At 35.8% G+C, this 21,838-nt stretch overlaps 2 protein-coding genes across 4 annotated transcripts; both read right to left on the bottom strand.

The window, feature by feature from the left end:
* Window positions 1–5,819: 5,819 nt before the first annotated feature.
* Window positions 5,820–8,627, bottom strand: LOC149949447 (uncharacterized). 3 transcript variants are annotated; one of them, XM_090169225.1, is made up of 11 exons: window positions 8,503–8,626; window positions 7,869–8,098; window positions 7,627–7,803; window positions 7,366–7,548; window positions 7,203–7,304; window positions 6,921–7,143; window positions 6,680–6,855; window positions 6,417–6,599; window positions 6,254–6,355; window positions 6,129–6,194; window positions 5,820–5,935 (listed from the first exon to the last, which is right to left on the bottom strand). In XM_090169225.1, the coding sequence occupies exons 3-6, from the start codon at window positions 7,785–7,787 to the stop codon at window positions 7,032–7,034; spliced, it is 558 nt and encodes a 185-aa protein (XP_090025351.1). In that variant the 5' UTR covers window positions 7,788–7,803; window positions 7,869–8,098; window positions 8,503–8,626; the 3' UTR covers window positions 5,820–5,935; window positions 6,129–6,194; window positions 6,254–6,355; window positions 6,417–6,599; window positions 6,680–6,855; window positions 6,921–7,031. The 3 variants fall into 3 exon arrangements, with proteins under 3 accessions (XP_090025351.1, XP_090025349.1, XP_090025350.1); XM_090169223.1 differs by having other exon boundaries at window positions 6,921–7,304; window positions 8,503–8,627; XM_090169224.1 differs by lacking the exons at window positions 7,869–8,098; window positions 8,503–8,626 and having other exon boundaries at window positions 6,921–7,304; window positions 7,627–7,845.
* Window positions 8,628–17,401: 8,774 nt separating this feature from the next.
* Window positions 17,402–19,023, bottom strand: LOC149949448 (uncharacterized). The gene has a single exon (XM_090167794.1). It carries the CDS (start codon window positions 18,685–18,687, stop codon window positions 17,629–17,631), a length of 1,059 nt encoding a protein of 352 aa, XP_090023920.1. The 5' UTR covers window positions 18,688–19,023; the 3' UTR covers window positions 17,402–17,628.
* Window positions 19,024–21,838: the final 2,815 nt, after the last annotated feature.

The following is a 21,838-nucleotide window of genomic DNA, read 5'->3' on the forward strand; positions in this document are numbered from 1 at the left end:
CGTTGACGAAAAAACTCCAACCAAACCCAACCGCAAATCAATCCGTTAACGCTCACCGCCAACCCTTCGAGAAACTGCGTACGCAATGATTACACTTTGCTACACAAATGCGAACGCGTTCGCAGGTCTGACAGACAGACACGGTGGTAAAAATTACTAAAGGTAAATGCGAGTTAAATACGATAAGATGAATAACTAAAAATATATAAATTGGGAACATTTCAGAATTTTTGGGTGAATTATTCTGTCGTTGGGTAAATGCGAGAGAGTAAATGCTCATAAATTGAGGTAATTTGAAGTAAATGTGAATATATGAACAAATTATAAGTTAATTCAGATATATTTGACTAATTTGATTTAGACCGCAAAATTAAGTAAAATTTGGTAAATTTGAGTGAAATACGATAAAGTTTCCGCAATATAAGTTATAAAGGGTAAATTTTAATTAATTTGGTTGAAAATCGTCTAAATTGGACAAAATCGATAAATTTGGGTAAATACTGATAATTTAAGGAAAATGTTAATATATTACAGAAAATAAGAGTGAAATTCGGTAAGATAAAGTAAAGTTCGGTTAGTTACGACTAATTTGAGTAAATTCATCTAAATTGGACAAAGTCGATTAAATTGGGTAAGTACTAATAAATTAAAAGAAATAATGTAAGTAAATTTAAGTTAAATACGATAAGATAAAAACCTAAAAATATATAAATTGGGAACATTTTACTATTTTTGGGTGAATTCTTCTGTCATTGGGTAAATGCGAGGAATTTGAGCAAATACGAATAAAGTAGGGAAAATATGTAAACATAAGATAAATGCCGGCAACATAGGCAAGACCAAGTAATGTTGGGTGAACGCTACCTAATTTGGGTACTTAATAGTAAATCTGGATTATTGCAAATTAATTTTTGGAAAATGCAATGCATTTGAGAGCTGCCAATTAATTAAGATTAAATCTCATTAAATCTCAAAATTTGCTTAAAGGTTAATAATATGGGTAAATTTAAGTATTTTGATAAATGTTTATAAAATATGGTAAGTAAAAGTGCTAATAAATTTAACATTTTCGGGTAATTTAAGATAATAACAGGAAACAGATAATTTCACGGCTTGATTGGTAAATCGAAATAATTTTAGAAAAACTAGATTAAATGTAGTAAAAATTAATTTTATTCTTGAAAAATTTACAAAAATTTATTGTATTTTTGGCTTTACCCAATTTATTTAAATTGATCCAATTTAGTCGAATTTATCTGCATAAACTTATATTTTGTTAATTTATTCACAACTACTTCTACTAACCTCCATTTATGAGCATTTACTCGCTCGCATTTACGCAGAAGAATACACCCAATAATTGTATCTCTAACCCAAAAATACAAAAATGTTCCCAATTAAGTTATATATTTTTAGGGTTTCATCTTATCGTATTTAACTGGCATTTTACTAAATTATTTTTTAATTTATTAGGTTTTACCCAATTTAATCGACTTTGTCCGATTTAGATGAATTTACTCAAATTAGTCGTAACTTACCGAACTTTACTCGTATTTTCCGTAATATATTAACATTTACCTTAAATTATCAGTATTTACCCAAATTAATCGACTTTGTCCAATTTAGACGATTTAAACAAAATAAATTAAAATTTACCCTTTATTACTTACATTGCGGAATACTTCTCGTATTTCACTCAACTTTACCAAATTTTACCTAATTTTTCGGTTTCACCCAATTGATCAAATTAAGTCAAATATATCTGAATTAACTTATATTTTGTTCATATATTCACAAATACTTCAAGTTACCTCAATTTATGAGCATTTACCCTAGCTCGCTCGCATTTACCCAACGACAGAATAATTCACCCAAAAATACTAAAATGTTCCCAATTTATATATTTTTAGTACTTCATCTTACCGTATTTAACTCGCATTTGTCTAAAGTAATATTTTTTATTTTAATAGTATTTACCCAATTTAATCGTCTTTGTCTAATTTAGACAAATTTACTTAAATATCTCTTACCGAATTTAACTCGGATTTTCCCTTATATATTAACATTACCTTAAATTATCAGTATTTACCCAATTTAATCGACTTTGTCCAATACAGACGAATTAACTCAAATAAATTAAAATTAACATTTCTCGTATTTAACATACATAAACCAAAATTTATTGTGTTTTTCGCGTTTACCCAATTTTTGGAAATTGGTCCAATTAGTCGAATTTAAATAAAAAAATTCTATTTTGTTAGTTTAATTAGCAATTATTCACAAATATTTTAACTTACCTCAATTTACCCTACCTCCCTCGCTTTTACCCAAAAATACAAAAATTTGGCCAATTTACATATTTTTTTTTGAAATTTTAATTTTTTGAAATTTCTTTGTTTTTTCATGGGGGTGGGGGGTCCCTTGAAATATGTGATTTTCCCTTGTTAAATCACATAAAGAAATTTGGATTTGGTGTTTTCAAAAACCTTTTCGGTTGCCCTGGCAAAAAAAAGCCCAGCGTAACTTTTTCCTTTGGGAATTTTGAAGTTACGTTAAGGTCTACTTATTCACCGAGTTTAAGCGAAATCGGTGGGTTACACCTCGGGTCGTCTCCTTGTAAGTGCACTAAGGTGTTTATTGGTTGGCTCATAATACGGTTTTATTTACATGATTCTGACCATTCGGTTTTGTTATTTATGAATTCGATTACGATTGGCAATTAAGGTTTAACCCCGAGTCGCGATACCGAAAATAAGGTGTTGATTATTTGTAGCGTAAACCGAGATTTTAACAAAATATTTTTTGGTTTTTAATTATCGTATAAATAAATTTTCAAAGCAAATTTATCAATATGAACATTCCAAGTGGTATGGTTTTCATCGAACCAAACTTCAAGATATTTACATGTATTTACTCTAGTTATTTGATTAATATTAAAACAGACATTTAGGTTTTGAAGTTTTTCCTTGATTTTATTGGCTAAGGTCATGTTTACTGTGTTAAAGACATTCCGCTCAAAAGGCGTTGTTGGAGAGCCAATTATATATTTTGTTTAAAGTTAAGTTAATTTTTGAAACAGAAAATTTAAGTGAACATCGTTATCTAAAATGAGAGAGTCGTCAGCGTATAGGGTTAGTGAGTCGTTATCATCAGGATTGAATAAATCTTTTACAACGAGGTGAAGCAAAAGGGGCGATAAAATCGAACACCGCATTTGATATATTTGGAGTCAGATGATACATTGTTAACCCTAGTTTTACAACTTCTTGGGGTTAGATACGAATTGATCAAGTCTTGTTACTTACCTCGGATACCCTGGATACGAAGTTTTTTAAGAGGTTTATCCATGACTAACCAGATCAAATGCCTTTCTGCGGTCTAGAAAGTCTGCTATTACATATTTCCCCTCGTTTAAATTGTTCATAATATTTGTATATACTGGTTTTAAGGCTCTATTTTCATAAAACCAAATAGTGAGAGCGCATGGTGATAAATTGTTCAAAATTGGTATACAGCTCTGAAAATTAATATACACGTGCCTTGAACTATACTCTCGACTACCTAAATTTTATTTTTCAAACAAACCGACTGGAAAAACTTTTATAAGCAAAAAACACCCTTGTTGGCGAGGCCGCGCGCATCTTAGTTTAATTGTGTTTGTAAAAAGATTTTTCTAAGTTGCAACGCATCTCCGCAACTTTAGGAATAAAAAATTGTAAATCGCGTGTAGCTCGCGTGGTAAAGGTGGAAAAGTTATGAAATTTTTTATGGTGATACGTGTCATAGATACACGCGATTTACCATTTTTCCCTATGGAGAAAAATGAAAAATGGTAAAAAAGTCAAGTAAAAAAAATACCTCGATGTGGTTCATTATCAGGTTTTAAGTAGCACTGTGACACGTATTACCATAAAAAAAAATCATAACTTTATCACCTTTACCACGCGAGCTACACGCGATTTACCATTTTTTATTCCTAAAGTGGCTGCGATGCGGTGCAACTTAGAACAAATTATTTTAAAACGCGTTTAAACTAAGATGCGCGCGTCCTCGGCAACAAGGGCGTTTATTGCTTATAAAAGTTTTTACAGACGGTTTTTTTGAAAAATAAAATTTATGTAGTTGAGAGTATAGTTCAAGGCAGTGTATATCAATTTTCAGAGCTGTATACCAATTTCGAACAATTCGGGTATATTTTGTAACCATGCGCTCTCACTAAAATTGGTGATTAGAAATAATACTATATTTTTCACAAAAACTGTGCAAACGCGTATCGAATACTTTCGAGAATACCTACCGTACCGTTATAGGACCGGCTCATTTGTGTCGCCTCGTTTAAGGATAGCGCAGATAAGACCTTTTTAACGCATCTGGATACGAACCCGACGTGAAGTTTAAATTTATGGGAAACAATCATGGTTCAGAAAGTTTCATTAATTTTTTTAAATTTTGGAGAGATTACGTCGTCAGCAACGGCTGCATTTGTTGTAATATTATCTAATATATCATTTACTTCTTTTCTATCAACCATAGTAGAATTTGGGACGTGTTTAACGTTCGAGTATGTGTCGTGGTCATATGAGTTAGTCCGCTGGATTCATTGGCACCAGCCAGACAATCAGGCCAGTAGCCAGCGATGCCGACCGGCCCCCTCAAAAGGTATCTGTGCCCCCGTAAATTGTGCCCCTAGAAAAATATCAAAGTAAGTAAACAAAATAAATACAAAATATCCTATTCACATTTTATATTAAGTTAAGTAATAATAATCAGCTAGGCTAGTACCGAAGGCACCACTTTGGGCCTAAATCATTAAGCGATTTTTAAAGCCATTAATTCGGGTGGCCGGATTACTTTCTAAACTATGATATTTAATTTCGTGTACCTAACGTTATTATATTAGTATCACTTCTGTAGAAAAATTAGAAACTAACGTCAAAATATTTATTTCGGACTACCAAGATTTAGAGAACAAAAATGAAACTTGAGCTCTGAGCTTTACGATTTATTTTCTACTGTTTTTAGTTTTGGTTTCAGATAACAGAGAACGAGCGTTATTACGTTATTTTCAAACAAAAACACAGCACCATGCTGCCATCTGTTGTCATAGGTGCAAGCGCGAAATTTAAACTTTGTATTTCGACAACTTCCACCATTTGAAGTTGAAAATTTTAGCAATAGCAGAAAGCGTAATATGGCACATAATCTAGTACAAATATTGTTTGGACTACACTAAATAAGGTAAATTTTCCGTAGTACTGTAGTTTATATACTATTGTACGGTGTCGTCGTTTATTCAGCTTTACCGAAGTATACTACCTGCGGCTTATTTTACTTTATTCCCTCCGTGTAGTGACGTTCTATGGTTCACAACAATAGAATAGGCGCTTAAACAAATCACCCTCCAAGGTAATGGCCAAGAAGTAATATTTCCGATAGCCAGGACCCGCAAGGTATGCTTTATATAATGGAAACCTTTCGCGAGTTGCGACGTACAAAGAATAATTAACGGAAACAAATATTTCAAAATGCGGCGAAGTAAAAAAAACAAATATTTTAAGGGGTAAATTGAACTTTAATGGGAAACAAAGGAGGTACATAGGACGACTGAATATTATCGAATTATTTTATATAAGATAAAAATAATGAAATTATTTCATCACGCTAGACAGCAAGTACATGTTTACATTTCTTACATTTAGTTTTAATATCTTTATGAAACACAATTTTGATATTCGTTTCTTAACTATTTAAGAAAGTTATATTTATTCAAAAGCACTCTATAAACGAATACATGGAAATTAAAACCTTATAACGCGAGACTACAAAAGAGTTAACAAAAATGTTGCATCATCAGATAATTTTATTTTTACATTAAGACAATCAATTTTGATAAATGTTCCTAAACCATTTAAGTAGTGTTTATTCAAAATGCACTCTATAATAGGATATATGGGAAGGAAAATAAATATTATGGATAAAAACTAGATAATGGTTAATTGAAATGTAATATCTTAGGAATATATATTTATAACACCTTTTAAAGTTATAATCCTTTTGTGATTTGAGTTAATTCCTTTTTTTGGCGCCAAAAAGTCTCGTAAATAAAGAGAAACCGATTTTGGACTTACCTTTTTTGGGATATCCCTCTTTTTTTCTCGCTTACATGTATGCCCTTATCTTCCGGCTGGTACATTCTGGATAATAAATGTAACAGGTTAATATATAAATCAAAATGTGCTCCTCATTCACATACGATGAAATTGCTTCCCAATCCGACGGACTGTTGAGGCGTTGGTTCTTTTTGGGATCTAACCCATGGCGAATGATCTCATTTTCAGCTTGGCCTTTTAAAGTTCTGTAAAATAAATGAAACGGTTAATCTGTTAATTACTAATAACTATAGCCGTGGCAGTTACCTTTTTTCCGGTTGATCGTCCTTGAGTTTCTGTAACGCAATTGCTTCCTCTTGGTACGGAATTGATGTAGCGTTAGGCTAATCGTTTTTGTCGTTTTCAACAACACGCAATCTTTTTGGGAGTTTGTCTATGGCGAAATCAGCTTCCCCTTCTATTTCGACGTGATGATGGACAATAAATGTCCTGCATACCGAAATTAAACGGAAAAAAAAATATTAACGAATCTGTTGCGTTGCGTTTAATCCAATAGTGGCGGTGTTTACATCAGTTGCGATGGTCTTCCTTTGGGGCACTCAACGAAACCGCTTTTGCGTTAAAGACGACCACCTGGTTTGGGATCGATGTGGTGTCCTGATGTTGTCCGTTCTCGAGATTCAAATTGCGCGTGATTTCGTTTTCCTGACTAATGTCCACGTTTCCAATTTGGTCCGTTGATACCCTGCGTAATAACCAAAACGGATTAAACTATTATTAATGTCGTCGAGTTGCACTAAACATAGTTACGTCAGTTGCAGTTGGTCATAATTGAGAGCTTTTAAAACAACTGTTTCACAGTCTGTAGTGTCCGTTTTGTCGGGGCTTTCGCTGAATCCATGTTGATCTTGCTTCCTTCTTTTACCTAAACAAAAAAGGTGCCCTTAATAAGGAGAATCCGAATTTCGACTTACCTTTTTTGGGATTCCTCTCGTTTTTATCGCGTATGCCCTTATCTTCCGGCTGGTCCATTCTGGATAATAAATATAACAGGTTAATATATTAATCAAAATGTGCTCCTCATTCACATACGATGAAATTGCTTCCCAATCCGACGGAATGTTGAGGCGTTGGTTCTTTTTGGGATCTAACCCATGGCGAATGATCTCATTTTCAGCTTGGCCTTTTAAAGTTCTGTAGAATAAATAAAACGGTTAATCTGTTAATTACTAATAACTATAGCGGTGGCAGTTACCTTTTTTCCGGTTGATCGTCCTTGAGTTTCTGTAACGCAATTGCTTCCTCTTGGCACGGAATTGATGTAGCGTTAGGCTGATCGTTTTTGTCGTTTTCAACAACACGCAATCTTTTTGGGAGTTTGTCTATGGCGAAATCAGCTTCCCCTTCTATTTCGACGTGATGATGGACAATAAATGTCCTGCATACCGGAATTAATCGGAAAAAAATATTAACGAATCTGTTGCGTTGCGTTTAATCCAATAGTGGCGGTGTTTACATCAGTTGCGATTGGTCTTCCTTTGGGGCACTCAACGAAACCGCTTTTGCGTTAAAGACGACCACCTGTTTTGGGATCGATGTGGTGTCCTGATGTTGTCCGTTCTCGAGATTCAAATTGCGCGTGATTTCGTTTTTCTGACTAATATCCACGTTTCCCATTTGGTCCGTTGATACCCTGCGTAATAACCAAAACGGATTAAACTATTATTAATGACGTGGAGTTGCACTAAACATAGTTACGTCCGTTGCAGTTGGTCATAATTGAGAGCTTTTAAAACAACTGTTTCACAGTCTGTAGTGTCCGTTTTGTCGGGGCTTTCGCTGAATCCATGTTGATCTTGCTTCCTTCTTTTACCTAAACAAAAAAGGTGCCCTTAATAAGGAGAATCCGAATTTCGACTTACCTTTTTTGGGATATCCCTCTTTTTTTCTCGCTTACATGTATGCCCTTATCTTCCGGCTGGTCCATTCTGGATAATAAATATAACAGGTTAATATATTAATCAAAATGTGCTCCTCATTCACATACGATGAAATTGCTTTCCAATCGCAAAAGCCCTCTTTCACCCCCAAAATTGAAAACCGGCGCTCATTTAATTTTGGTTAAATGACAATTTCTACGTTCGTTACTCAAATTTAAATTCAGCGCGGCGAATTGGAATTAAGCTACTTTTAATCAAGATATTTTTTATCAAAGTTTCTACCATGATTTAAAGACATCTGAAGCTTTGATTTATAGAAGTTTTAATCATTTAATCCAAAGGACTATCTTAAAATAAACAAAAATGTGTGTAGTGGCTATCTTTCCTGCATGTTTGTACAAAGGTTCAGATCTCTTTTATGTTAAAATTCGAAAAGGTTTTGTATAACTTACGTGTTAGCGAATAACGAGTACCTCTTTTCCGGCGAAGTATGAGTGTCTATTATCGTTAATATCCCTCAAAGTTTGGCCCAGCACAATGAGCTAGGAGAGTATAAACTTTAGGCCTAAGTTTGATGATTAATAATTATTTTATGGCGCGTGCAACGTACGTCAATCTAAGGTAATAATTTTTTTGCGCGTGAAACGGGCGTCACTATGACATCATCCTTTTCTTGCGCGTGAAACGTGAGTCAATATTACGTAAGGTATTAAAAGTCGCTAGATGACTTGGGACTAAGCTGATTAAATAATAATTATAATTATTATGATAATTATTATTGATTTTAAGGCGGGCTTTTTCTAAAGCGCCTACCACAGTCTGATTTTTTTAAATCTTAATAGAAGAAAGTATATTTGTAAATAATGCAATGTTATAAATTAAATGTTTTACACATTTACTGGAATATATTTATTTCGCTGTATCACGGCCAACTTAGATCTGTTCTCGCTGCACTCGCGCAATAAGGCCCGCCAGCTAGAAACGTCTCATATGTTAACGAGCGTATGAGAAATTCACGTTTAACGCGAAAATATTCCGCTTGGGGCGCCAAAATACGGAAGTACCTTCCTAATGCTTTCTTATGGGAAAATATTTTGTAAAGTGGATCGCTTTTCCGAACCTTTTTCATAACTTTACCGATTTACGTCATTGCCGAGTTTCTTATATGATTTCAAGTAAGTTTCATTAAAAATTTCAAGCCTAATATCGTAATTTTATATCATTTGGTTCGCTCACAATCTATTTTTGAAATTGGCGAAATTTTTAAGGCGAGGAAGCGTCTCCGCATTGGATTTTAAGCCTTGGAGTCGTCTCGCGCGCGAGATTTGAAAATGTAAAACTGAGAACAGTAAATAAAATAGTAAATTAAACACAGTTTTGCTCTTTTTTTAACTTCAATTATTATGTTTCAATAAAAGCCCCGTAATAAACATAATTTAAAATGGTAAAAGTTTCATTATTAATTTACAGCATAATATCGTAATTTTCCATCATTTGGTCCGCTCACAATATTACTTGGAAATCGACGATATTTTTAAGGCGAGGAATCGTCTCCGGATCGGAATGATCGGGTTTTAAGCCCTGGAGTCGTATCGCGCGTATGCAATGTCCTATACGGTGCCTCCCAGCTAGAACTTTGTAATTAATTCAACCAAGTAATTTAAACTTTTTAATAAAATTTAATAACTTTTATATTACATTAAATCTCCTAGTTATGTTGTATATTAAATCTTCTTGTTGGGTTAAATATTAAATCTCCTTGTGTATTATATTAAATTTCGCCTAATATATATTATATTTAAAGTTTAAAGACTTTTCGACTAATTGGTTTATAATCGAGTTGTTTAACTTTTTCAAATTTGTTAAAGATGTTGTGCATCAAATTGTCCAAAAGAGGGGGATGTAACCGATTTACAATATTTCTAGCCAATATTTCGGTGGGTTGGTGAATTTTGGAACTCTTCTGCAGTTTCAGGATTGTGTCTTGCAAATTTTCATCCAAAAACTGGGTCATATAAATTGGCTATTCAACGACATCTCATCAATTGCGATTGATACCACTTTCTCGTGATGGTTTAATTTTTTCCGCTTCAAGAGTTAACCTTGCTTTAATTAGATTTGTTATTCCACTCTCTCCATCTAGCTTGCCCATATAAGTCTTTAAAGCTGAATTGTATGGTAGCTTTAGCAATGTTCTGGCATATCTGTATCCCTTCGGAGAACAATATCTCCACAGAACGCTTTGTCTAATGGTGTCGTGTGACCATCTAGGACTTATTTTGGGAAAGTTTTGAATTAAGTCTAATAAAAATTGTGCCTGACTAGAATAATCTTCATTGGCTGCCCTCTCAATAGTTTTTAACGAATCAATATTGACATTAATCTTAATGGCTTCAAAAGTCGCTTGATGACTTAGGCCTAAGGTGGTGCCTTGGGTATTAGCCTAGCTGATTATTATTAATGCTCTAATTCATTTTTCAGTTTCTCATTATTATGTTGGTCAATTTTCTTGTTAAGTCTCCAAATTGTAGAATTGAGTTTATTTACAGTTTTCTTTAAATATTATATGGTTTCCTCGGTGGTGTTTTTATGAGGAACACTCTTCTTCGTTATTTCATACTTAAATTGCGCGCGCTTCTGGCTTTTTCAATGATAGAAACTTTTTAATTAATCATAGTTTCTTCACTGTTTTCGGAAATAATTAGTAATAAGTCAGATCTCTCTTCGGTTTTAATGTTTTCTTGTTTTCAGTTATCTCAGTAGATGCGAGCTTAAGACTTTTTTCCCCTCGCTTTTTCTAGACATACTTTTCAACTCAAATCAAATTTATTTTATTTATTTTTCTTTGGTAAACTATTTTCCTTGCAATGGCTTTAAGCCATTCGTTACATAAGATAGGATCATTAGGAAACTCATGGAGAGACAGTCCAGCGCTTTTATATTTATCTGTAGATTTACAGAACGGTACACAACAAACTTTTACCATTTTAAATTATGTTTATTACGGGGCTTTTATTGAAACATAATAATTGAAGTTAAAAAAAGAGCAAAACTGTGTTTAATTTACTATTTTATTTACTGTTCTCAGTTTTACATTTTCAAATCTCGCGCGCGAGACGACTCCAAGGCTTAAAATCCAATGCGGAGACGCTTCCTCGCCTTAAAAATTTCGCCGATTTCAAAAATAGATTGTGAGCGAACCAAATGATATAAAATTACGATATTAGGCTTGAAATTTTTAATGAAACTTACTTGAAATCATATAAGAAACTCGGCTATACGTAAATCGGTAAAGTTACGAAAAAGATTCGGAAAAGCTATCCACTTTACAACATATTATCCCTTAGGAAAGCATTAGGAAGATCCTCCCGTATTTTGGCGCCCCAAGCGGAATATTTTCGCGTAAAACGTGAATTTCACATACGCTCGTTAACATATGAGTCGTTTCAGGCTGGCGGGCCTTCTTGCGCGAATGCAGCGAGAACAGATCTAAGTTGGCCGTGGCTGTATACAACGGTTTGTTTAAAACGTAACTTATTGCTTAACTCGCGTGACATAATTTTCCATTGTATAAACGGTTGTAATAAATATTATCAACACGATAATTTAATTAATATAAGGTTAAAGCTTTTATGTAAATACTGTAATCTCGCGAAGTTGTTATAGATTTTAAAATAACTGAGGTTAAATTTTTAACCGTCGCTGCTAGTTCAAAACTGGACGGCTGCTAGGGAGGGAACATCTTAGTCAAATTTATAGCTCTGTGCTTCTGGATTAAGATCCTTATCAACGGCAGTCTTCATCATTGTGTCCTACGCCAGCGTCCACAGCGCGGACAGGTGACGAACAGCGAGAGAACCCTACCGCAGACGATCACACCTTCAACGTAAGAGACTCATCCCGCCTAAAGACTCGGCAATGGGGCGACCAAGCTTCCACTTCACGCTCAGCTGGGGTAAAGAGAGTAGATGCTCCAGCATCTATCCGATAAACTACCTAGATAGGTAGAGAGTGTATTCCAAATGGCCGGGAAACAGCTGGTTACCTATTCCAACGAGGCGGCCAGGATGTCTGAACCCTCCACGTTAGCCTGAGCCGAAATTCAGTTTCTAGTCCCTACCTGACAGAAGTCGGACTTGGAGGTGTGACCGTATGATCTCTAAGTGCACCATGGCCCTTATGGTTCACCCCGTCTTCCTGCACTGGTAATAAAAATCGTTCTAATTTGAACAAATCGCCGTTCAGAAGGTTGTCCCTGTAACAGAACGCCATTTTGGTCTAATATGAACAAAAAATATTCGTTCGATAAAGAACGATGGTTGATAGCTCAATATTGAACTTAGATGTTCTATATTGAACAAACCTTCTTTGTTCAAATTAGAAGGCTTTGTCGTTCGCCGTGGATCATTTTCTTATTCGCCGCGGAACGCTTTGTCGTTCGCGGTAGAACGCTTTGCCGTTCGCCGTGGATCATTTTCTGGTTCGACTTAGAATGCTTTATCGTTACCCAATACAAAGAGTTCATAAAGTTATTGCTTTCCAAATTATAGCTCATTTCTCTTGCCGGTGGTTCATCATGCTAAATTAATAAAAGTAACCTAACCTAACCCATTGCTCAACGAATAGGAAAACCAAACCTGAAACTAGATTACTTTAATTTAGTTGCAACCTCAACTACAACCATCTTATTAAGCTTAAAATATCTACCACGAAAGTGATATGCGTAAAATAACTAAAACCTTTACATACCACAAAAGATATTACATTTTCTTCTCCGCCGATAGGCCGGGAACTGGGAATAAACGATTTTAGAAGTTATTTCTACACTGTAAAAAATAAAGGTATTGTTAAGGTACCTAAAAAGACCCCATGGTATTTACCTTGAAAGGTAATCCTGCGTTTTATTATCCGCGCAGGTAATAAGTGATACCGGAAAGGTATTTACAACTATATCGTGGTATTTAATAGTACCTTGAAAGGTAGTCTTGCGTTGTTTAATCGGCACAGGTATTAAGAGATACGGGAAAGGTATTTCTTACCATTAAAGGTATTTACGGCAAACGTTTTGGGTTTGAACTCTTGATGTTGTACATTTATGGCATTTAACGAATCCTTTTTGAGTTTTATCGCCTGAGGTGGTACGAAACTATCAATTTTATAAATAAATAAATTGTTTTGGTAACCAAAAGTTTCTTTCACAATAATTAGTCGTAACTCAGTGTTGCACATAATTTTTTTTAAATATTAATTTTGTATATTTACTAAGAGATGGCGACAGTGATTCTATCTTATCATTTTTTTTACATCTGTATTATATTACTCAGTCAGCTGATCAGCGTACGAAGGCGCGTTTTTATCAGCAAACAAGCAGTGTTGCCAGATGTTTCTGACCGAATTATTGTACAAAGGCTAAAACATTATAGTACAAGAATATAAATTATGGTACCATTAGAAAATAGTATAAATTACTGTAATTTAAAGTGTTTGTTGCATGTTATCGTGTGCGGTTTCTTTATGGGGAGTGGATGGAGTTAGTATCGACCATAGAAATCGGGAAAAAAACTAAAACGATTTTTGAAATTTTGCCGAGCGCGCCGATTAGAAATTCTGATTCCGATAGTATCGACTATCGAGTGATCTGGCAACACTTGAACGTATGCTTAATAATTTCGTCGCCTGAAAGCAAAAACTACCTAAATTAGTATAAAGTTACGTGGTTTTGGCTTTCAGACGACGATCTTTGTCTAGTTAATAAGAAATTCTTATTATTTTAGTAGTAGAAACAAAGTTAATAAAAAAATAGTACCATTATAGTACAATAGGTTGGAAATATGGTCCATTTTGGTACTATATAGTACGCTCTCAAAATAATAGTGCCAATTATAATATGATGCAAAATTATGGTATTTGTACCATAATTATAGTACGTATGACAACGCTGCGCCTTTTCCTCGCTCTCATAATGAGGGTTAAGAACGGGCAAAGTGCAACTGACGAAAACCCGGCAGGGGGTAGTTCGGGGAACTGACTTGAGGGAGACAAAAAATTACATTGCCCTACCGGACAACTCCGCGCGTACCAATTTCACAATGTTTCGTTTTATTGCCATTTCATTCTACCGTTTCTTTGCGATGGAACACACTTATTTTCTGCAACCTAAATATTTAGCATTTTAAAGGTAAATAAATCAATTTTTTAATTGTAACTATGCGACCCGAGTTCAATTCCTGAACACGGTCAAATAAATTAAAATACTCAGATATTTAATTAAATATAATATTAATATAATTTATAAATATTTAATTAAATATAAGATTAATATAATTTATAAATATTTAATTAAATATAAGCTTAATATAATTTATAAATATTTCATTAAATATAAGATTAATATAATTTATAAAAATTTAAAATGATGTAGAATAAATTATAGTACCAAACGTTATAACTTTGTAAATGACATTCGCCAAAGCTGTTTTTTAGAAAAACACCGTAACTTAACAAGCGTTGGTGGCTGAGTGGTTAGAGTAAATCTCTTGCACGAGGCAGACCCGGGTTCGATTCCCGGCCTTCGCCAAAAATTCGTAAATTGATACTAAGACGAATACCGTGAACAATTGGTGGAAACCCTGCCATTGGACATTGAGAGGTAGTATTACACTCAGCACTTGGTCCGTCCCAAAGTCAGTTAGAAAACGTTGGAGAGAAAACGCCCATACAAACACAACAGACTCAACATCCACAACCATCATAACACGAACTCAACATGCACAACCATCAAAACACAATCACGACAAACTCAACACTCACAACCGTCATAACACGATCTCAACATTCACAACCTACGCATAAACATTACAAAAACGTAATACACCAAACCGCAAATGAATCCGTTAACGCTCAGCGTCACAGGGTGGTTTTGCCAACCCTTCGAGAAACTGCGAACGCAGAAATTTCGAGAAATTGCGTACGCAATGATTAACCTTTGCACGAATAATGCGAACGCGTTCGCAGGACAGACGGACGGACACGGTAATTTTATAACCCATCCTAGGGGACTTTGTCCCCTCGGAGAGGTAAAAATATAAAATATATATATGTTCAAACAATGCACTCGTATTTTATTTTTTGATGCCCTTAAAAGAATTATGGAGGCAGTTTTTTTTTAAATGATGACATTTTAAGAGCGGATTCAATTGGCTTTTGGATACTTTGATCTAATCCTTTTAAAATTCGAAATTAGCATACCCAATAGGCGCGCCTCCTGCCAGCTTTGCGAAGAAAAAGGTTAAACCAAATCTAAAACCATAATTTTTTTCGGTTGTTAGGGCCTCAAAAATGACAAAAAATAATTTATAAAATTATGTTTTTAACATAAATGGCCCGAAAACAAAATTGCGCCTAGGGCCTCAAAGCAACATAAACTGCCTTGGAAAATCAGTACACCGATTACAGGAATAGGGACTTGGCAGTACTACGTCACAGTTTTTTTTTTACAATAGTTTTTATCGTGGGGAGAAAAATGTTACCACTATGGCGGCCATGGCCAAAGCTACAGAGTGCCAAGTCTCTATATTGAACCATGTACAGTCTTTGGAAATGCATAATCTGTAATCAGTTAAGTAATCACTTTGAGACGGACAAAGCTACAGGCTTATATATCGATTACGCGGAGTGGTCATCAACCCATCGAATTTTTTAACAACTACGTAGCATATAAACAGCCATTTTTAAAGAAACATTTACGTTTTTGTTCCGTATTCAAATCCTTGTTGATGACACAGACTAAAATTGAACTGAAAAAACGGACTATTTTTCCTTTGGAAAATAAAATATCGATTTTAACTCATGAACGTAAATACTGTTACGTTTTGAAAGCATTTAGCTTAATAGGCCGATAAAGATATTTCGCCCAAGTTGTTCTCTTTCCCTCACTACTAGTGGATTTCGGGAAGAGGGTAGGAAGTGGAAGTAAGTCTGTGACATATATTCAACAGCAGCGCCATCTATGTACAGATATCAAAACTATAAAAACCGTTAAAACCAATTTCGTCTGCTGCAATTTTGACTGAGCTATTATTAGGCCTCGGCTTAAGAGCATCCCTGAAAAATATTAACGATTAAAAACACTGTTTTTGTATCAGTCTATTCTACAATGCCTTTTTTTAAAAACATGAAATTCAAATTATATTTAAATGTTATTTAATTTACATTTATCAAAAACATTAACAAACCTTTTCTTTGGAGAATCCATCGCTTCAACCTTGCCGATTCGCGAATTGCGAATTCGTTAGACTGCAAAAAAAAATCCTTGAAGTTGGCCGTAAATTCCGACCAATCAGATAAATCCTCTTTTTCACAGGTTTACCTGAATTAGGGGCTTCAAAAGTCGCTTGATGACTTAGGCCTAAGGTGGTGCCTTGGGTATTAGCCTTAAAAAAAAAGTACTGATGGGAAGTCTCCTTGTAGGATAATATTTTTATCGGCCTATTTCGATTTAAGTTATACTGTGACCATGACTTAGGAAGACTATTTATGTAATTTTTTAATCATTTTCACCGCTGTTGGCTTTTTAGTAGAACCTTTCTCTTTTTTGGGATAAAACTATACCATGTATTCTAAAATTTCTTGGGGGAAATATTGTGATTTACCCCTTTATTTTTGAAAACAATCTTAACCAACTTAATAGAATATATACTGACCAATTTTAAACCTATTTTTTTATGAAAATGCCGTTTGATACATGGATGGGTTTGGTTTTATTTTATAGAATTTAAGTTAAAATCCGTTCAAACACATACAAATAATTAAGGGTCTAAATTGAAAGAGTTGTTAATCAGAAAAATTTCTGGAAAATTGCCGAGGCCTATTTTTACGGATAAATTTGTATTTTTCCGAAAAAAAGGCAGTTTTCATTCCATTAGCCTAATACTGTTCGCCAATTTAAATTTCACGTCATTTTCGTATCATTTTTTCGAATCAAAAGTAAAACTTAACCTCTACACTAGTCTAGAAAAAAAAATCCTTAAAAAGTAATATCAGTTTAAAATATTTAATTTTCCAATTTGAGGAAATTGTTATCGATATTTACAGCGCCTAATAGATTATGTTTTTACATAATTGATTACATTTTCAACGATTCGAACAAATGTTTTTTATTTATTTTTTTTAGTGGCAGAGATGAATTTAAATTATTCGTTCAGGCTCTTCCTGGTTTGAGACTTTCATTGAAAGTTAATCTAACAATACAATATCTGATGGCAAAAAACGGTAAACATTCACAGGGTTTATCCTTCAAAATAAAATCGTTTATTAGCAAAGTAAAACGTTCGATTTACGAGAACGCTATCGCCATCTACATACATTTTATTCTCACCAGTTTTTCATCGAATATTTTCAATTTTAATATACGACACGTCGCTATAAATAATTAACAATTTTTTTGGATGTAGAGATAGTTTTTGATTTCAAACATAAAATATTAAAGTTTGCAAATGATATTATAGTTTGTATGACGATGTGTTATCAATATTTGCAAATATAAAGGCGTTTTACTTGTGACCATTCCAAAGAAATCCCTATGCAACATCTTGTACTTGTAATTGTAAGGCCACTATATCGTCAATTTTGAGAAACACTTGCACCCGCTCAATTTTGAGAACTTTGATTTGCAGCGCCAACGTCCTAATTTTCTCAATCAAAGTGGCTTCTTGGGCGATCAGATCGTTCCATTCAGAGGTCAGACGATCCTTGCTTTCACTCCATCTCAAGCTTTCCGCTTCGTCATTAGAACTTAAATTGAGGAAATTATCCGCGACATCCAAACGCGGCTTCAAAATATCCCGATTCTTGACCATCTTCAGCTTCTCCAACTCGAACAATTTCAAACGCTGCTCCAACTCCTCTATATCACCCGTTAACGAAACCAACTTCAACTTCAAATCTTTTATATCGTCGGAATCCACCGCACTCGCGATTGAATAGACGCTCGATACATCGGTTTGTGTCGATACGTCAGTCACGGCTTTAAGTCGACGCGAGGTAAACCGTTTAATTAAGTCGGCGATTTCAGGATGTCCGTGACGTACGGCGATGTCACGCGGGCTGGAGTACTCTTCGTCCAACGCAACATGGTCGGCACCCTTTTCCAGTAGTAAACGGACAACGTTATAGTCACCATAGACGCACGCCCAGTGCAGTGGACTCTTGTTGTAGGAGTCGGTGGTGTTGATATCAGCACCGTGCGCTAATAAGCGAGTTATCACCCGCTCACCGTTATCACGAGATGTCGCGTGGTGCAACGGGCTCGTTTCGTTGTTGGCTTTAATATTCGTGTCCGCACCTTTGTCCAGTAAGATTTGTACCATGTCCAAAGTTCCAAATTCGCAAGCGCAGAATAACGGTGATCGACCAAAATCGTCCGTAATGTCTATGTTGATTTTATTCGATAACAGTATTCTTACGAGTTCTTTGTTATTATTTCGAGTGGCAATATGCATGGCCGAACGACCAAAGAGTCCTTTGAAGTTCGAGTCGGCGCCTTTTTGTAGCAAAGTCCTCACAGAGTCTGCTTCATTTTGTTCAGCAGCTATCAGGAAATTCTTGTTCAAATTCGATTGGGCGAAGCGCCGCGACATTTTGTGGGAATTAGATTAACTCTATTTGACACCCGTAAAAGTTAAGAATTGTTTTAAAATGACAACGTCCAACACGCCAGGATATCCCCGCCGAAATACACACCCTAAAAGAAAACGAATACGACTTCCTTAGTGCTAAAATCGTCCCGTCATTTTATCTATAGTTCAATTGAAATTTTGTGACGTCGAATTTGAGATAGCAGTCCTTGGAATCACGCGCTAGCTCTACACACCCGCGTGTATAAAATATAACATTTGCTGAAGGCTAAACTCGCGTAGTCAGTCTACAGCTGTATGGAGATAAAACAGAACCTTAGTGTGACGGAGCCGCGGTAGAGGTAGTAAAAACTACAAATATGTTTATTCGAAATTGTACGCACCGAGAATTGCTGGAAATTTTGTTGTTTTTGCCAAAATATTATTTAGGCCTTGTTGTATAATCTCGTCCCTTTGTTCAGCTCAAATGGCGATAAATGGGTGTTGATCGTTTTTTGAACCCTAAATATTTTACGAACTATATTAACAACATTAATTGTATCAATTTTCCAGTATCTTATCGAAAATGACCTACACAAATAATCGACCTTGGCCAACTAAAATGCTCGGTATTTATCACCAATAAAACGCAGTTGAGCTTCATAAAGTGACCAGTAGATGTCGATAGTCGTCCGTTGTTGCTTCAACGGCGCTCTTTTCAAATAAGACCACTCGCGTAACAGCTACCATTTTTCCGAATTCACGGATTTTGCACTTGATCTGACAAAGACAATCGAACGTGTTAATTTAAATGGAAAAAATCTTCCATTTTTTGTCTACTTGTTAGCTTTTGGTTCGAGAGGATAGTCACTCAGAAAAATATTTGTACACCTGATTGCCGATTTTCGAAAAACATTGGTGATTTCCGCTTAAATCTAACAAAATATGCCGATTTCAATTTTATTATTGCAATAAATAAATACATGAATGTAAATTACATTATTGTAATGTTCAAAAATAGCCTACAAATGGATATCGCTAATTCTTAATTACTTCCGAGTAGAGGCTTGCGCCGCCGCTAAACGCCGCCGCCGCCGATAATTTTCAACGCGCCGATCGCGCCGCCGCCGATTGTTCGAAAATCGGCGCGCCGCCGTTTCTTTTTTCTTTATAGACTTTTTTTGTATATTAAGCTTGGTTTTCATTTACGCGAAATTAACGACATTTGAACACGACGTCAACGTCAAATTATGGTTTTCGGATTTCGGTCGACGCAGAGTAATAGCATTTTCACTTAGCGTCAATAGATTGCAGCATTGCTATCTTGGCTATAGAGAGAGTCACTAATATAACCAAGGCTTATCTACATTTTAATTATCTTTAAATTTAAATGTTGCTTGGTTTAACGATATGTTTTCTAAAATTGCATTATAATAATCAGTGGTGGACTGGGTCTAATATTTTTTGGTTGCTAGGAGACTAAGGGTCCCAGCTTTAACAACTATAACGCTACCATGTTTACGGAAGCCCACTTCATGAACGGTCCATGGGATCCACGCCATTGGGCAGGTTACCTCTATGGCCAATCCGAGACTGATAATAATTTTTTACTTGAAATTCAATAAATGAAGCATTTGATATACTGCATTTTAGACGTCCAATACGTTTATAAAATCACATCATAATATCTTAAATTATATTTAAATGGAAAATACCATATCAAAATAGCAATATGTATGTTCACCGTGCGATGATAACCTTCGGCAGCCAAAATGATATTATTCGTAACTCGGATTTATATCTGATTGGAAGGCTCAGAGCGTCAGTGGCGTAGCCAGAATTTCGTCAAAGGGGGTCCAAGAATGTTAATATTAAGAGTGGTGTCGAGAAGGGGGTGTTAATTTAGTATAGTCAAGGTAGGCCCAGGGGGTTGACATTGAACCCTCCTTGTCTACGCCACTGCAGAGCGTTATCGTGGAGCACGACCAAAAATATAAAAAGCCAATATCGAGCCTTCAACCGAATTTCGACCCGGCATAACTGCGAATAATTTTGGAGGTCGTTTGGCGTCAGGCCAGTGGTCTACCTCGGAAGGACCATGGACTAATTAATGTACTTCGCACATTAACACATTAAAACATTACAAATTAAGCCAGTCCCACGTGTTTTTCAGCTGCTGAGCTACATTTGTATTTTCCCTCCCCTCACCCCTTTTCCTTCTTCCCCGGTTATCATTAGTTAGTTAGTTCCTAACTCCGCCGCCAGAGCGCACATTTAACAATCTCCCGAAGCAAATATTCGGGAAAGGGGCGTCCCTGTGCGAAGTACATTAATTAGTCCATGGAAGGACTAGTACGAGTTGGTATTTGCCCATGCCCTTCTGGTCGCGTATTTTTTAAACTGTCGCTACAAGAAATCGCTCTAAAATTTATACAAACGCCGGCGTAAGCCGCCGTCGCCGGTCAATTTGGCTACGCCGAAGACGCCGCCGCCGTAGGCCTAAACGCCGGCGTAAGCCGCCGCCGCCGGGATATTTTGGGTCAAACGCCACCGCCGACCCATATCAGATCGGCGCAGGCCTCTACTTCCGAGTCCCTTAACTTAGTAGGTGTTTTCGACTAGAGCCCGACGCCGCCGTTGATTTTTACCTCTCCGAGGGGACAAAGTCCCCTAGGAGGGGTTATACAACGACGGTGTCTGTCTGTGGGTGGGTCTGTGGGTGGGTCTGTGGGTGGGTCTGTGGGTGTGTCTGTCTGTCAGGACTGCGAACGCGTTCGCATTTTCGGTGCAAAGTGTAATCACTGCGTACGCAGTTTCTCAAAGGGTTGGCAAAACCACCGTGCGACGGTGAGCGTTAACGGATGCATTTGCGGTTTGGTTTGGATGGTGTTTTTTCGCTCACCGTCGTGACGGTTTGGTGTATTACGTTTTTGTAATGTTTATGCGTAGGTTGTGAGTGTTGAATTTGTTGTGTTTGTGTTCTGATGGATGTGCATGTTGAGTCTGTTGTGTTTATATGGGCGTTTTCTCTCCAACTTCTTCTTAATGACTTTGGGACGGACCGAGTGCTGAGTGTAATGCTACCTCTCAACGTTCAATGGCAGGGTTTCCACCAGTTGTACACGGTATTCGTCTTAGTATCAATTTGCGATCGCATCGGGCGGGATTTGAACCC

This window comes from Leiobunum rupestre, chromosome 3, assembly GCF_980474605.1.
Source record: "Leiobunum rupestre chromosome 3, qqLeiRupe1.1.hap1, whole genome shotgun sequence".
Lineage (NCBI taxonomy): Eukaryota > Metazoa > Arthropoda > Arachnida > Opiliones > Sclerosomatidae > Leiobunum > Leiobunum rupestre.

Bases quoted from the DNA above. Each gene is read 5' to 3' on its own strand.
- LOC149949447 (XM_090169223.1), bottom strand. From the start codon at position 7,787: ATGGGAAACGTGGATATTAGTCAGAAAAACGAAATCACGCGCAATTTG. The intron at 7,549-7,626 runs GTAAACACCGCC...TCCGGTATGCAG, and splicing joins GAAGACCAATCGCAACTGAT to GACATTTATTGTCCATCATC. The intron at 7,305-7,365 runs GTAACTGCCACC...TTTATTCTACAG, and splicing joins GACGATCAACCGGAAAAAAG to AACTTTAAAAGGCCAAGCTG.
- LOC149949448 (XM_090167794.1), bottom strand. From the start codon at position 18,687: ATGTCGCGGCGCTTCGCCCAATCGAATTTGAACAAGAATTTCCTGATA.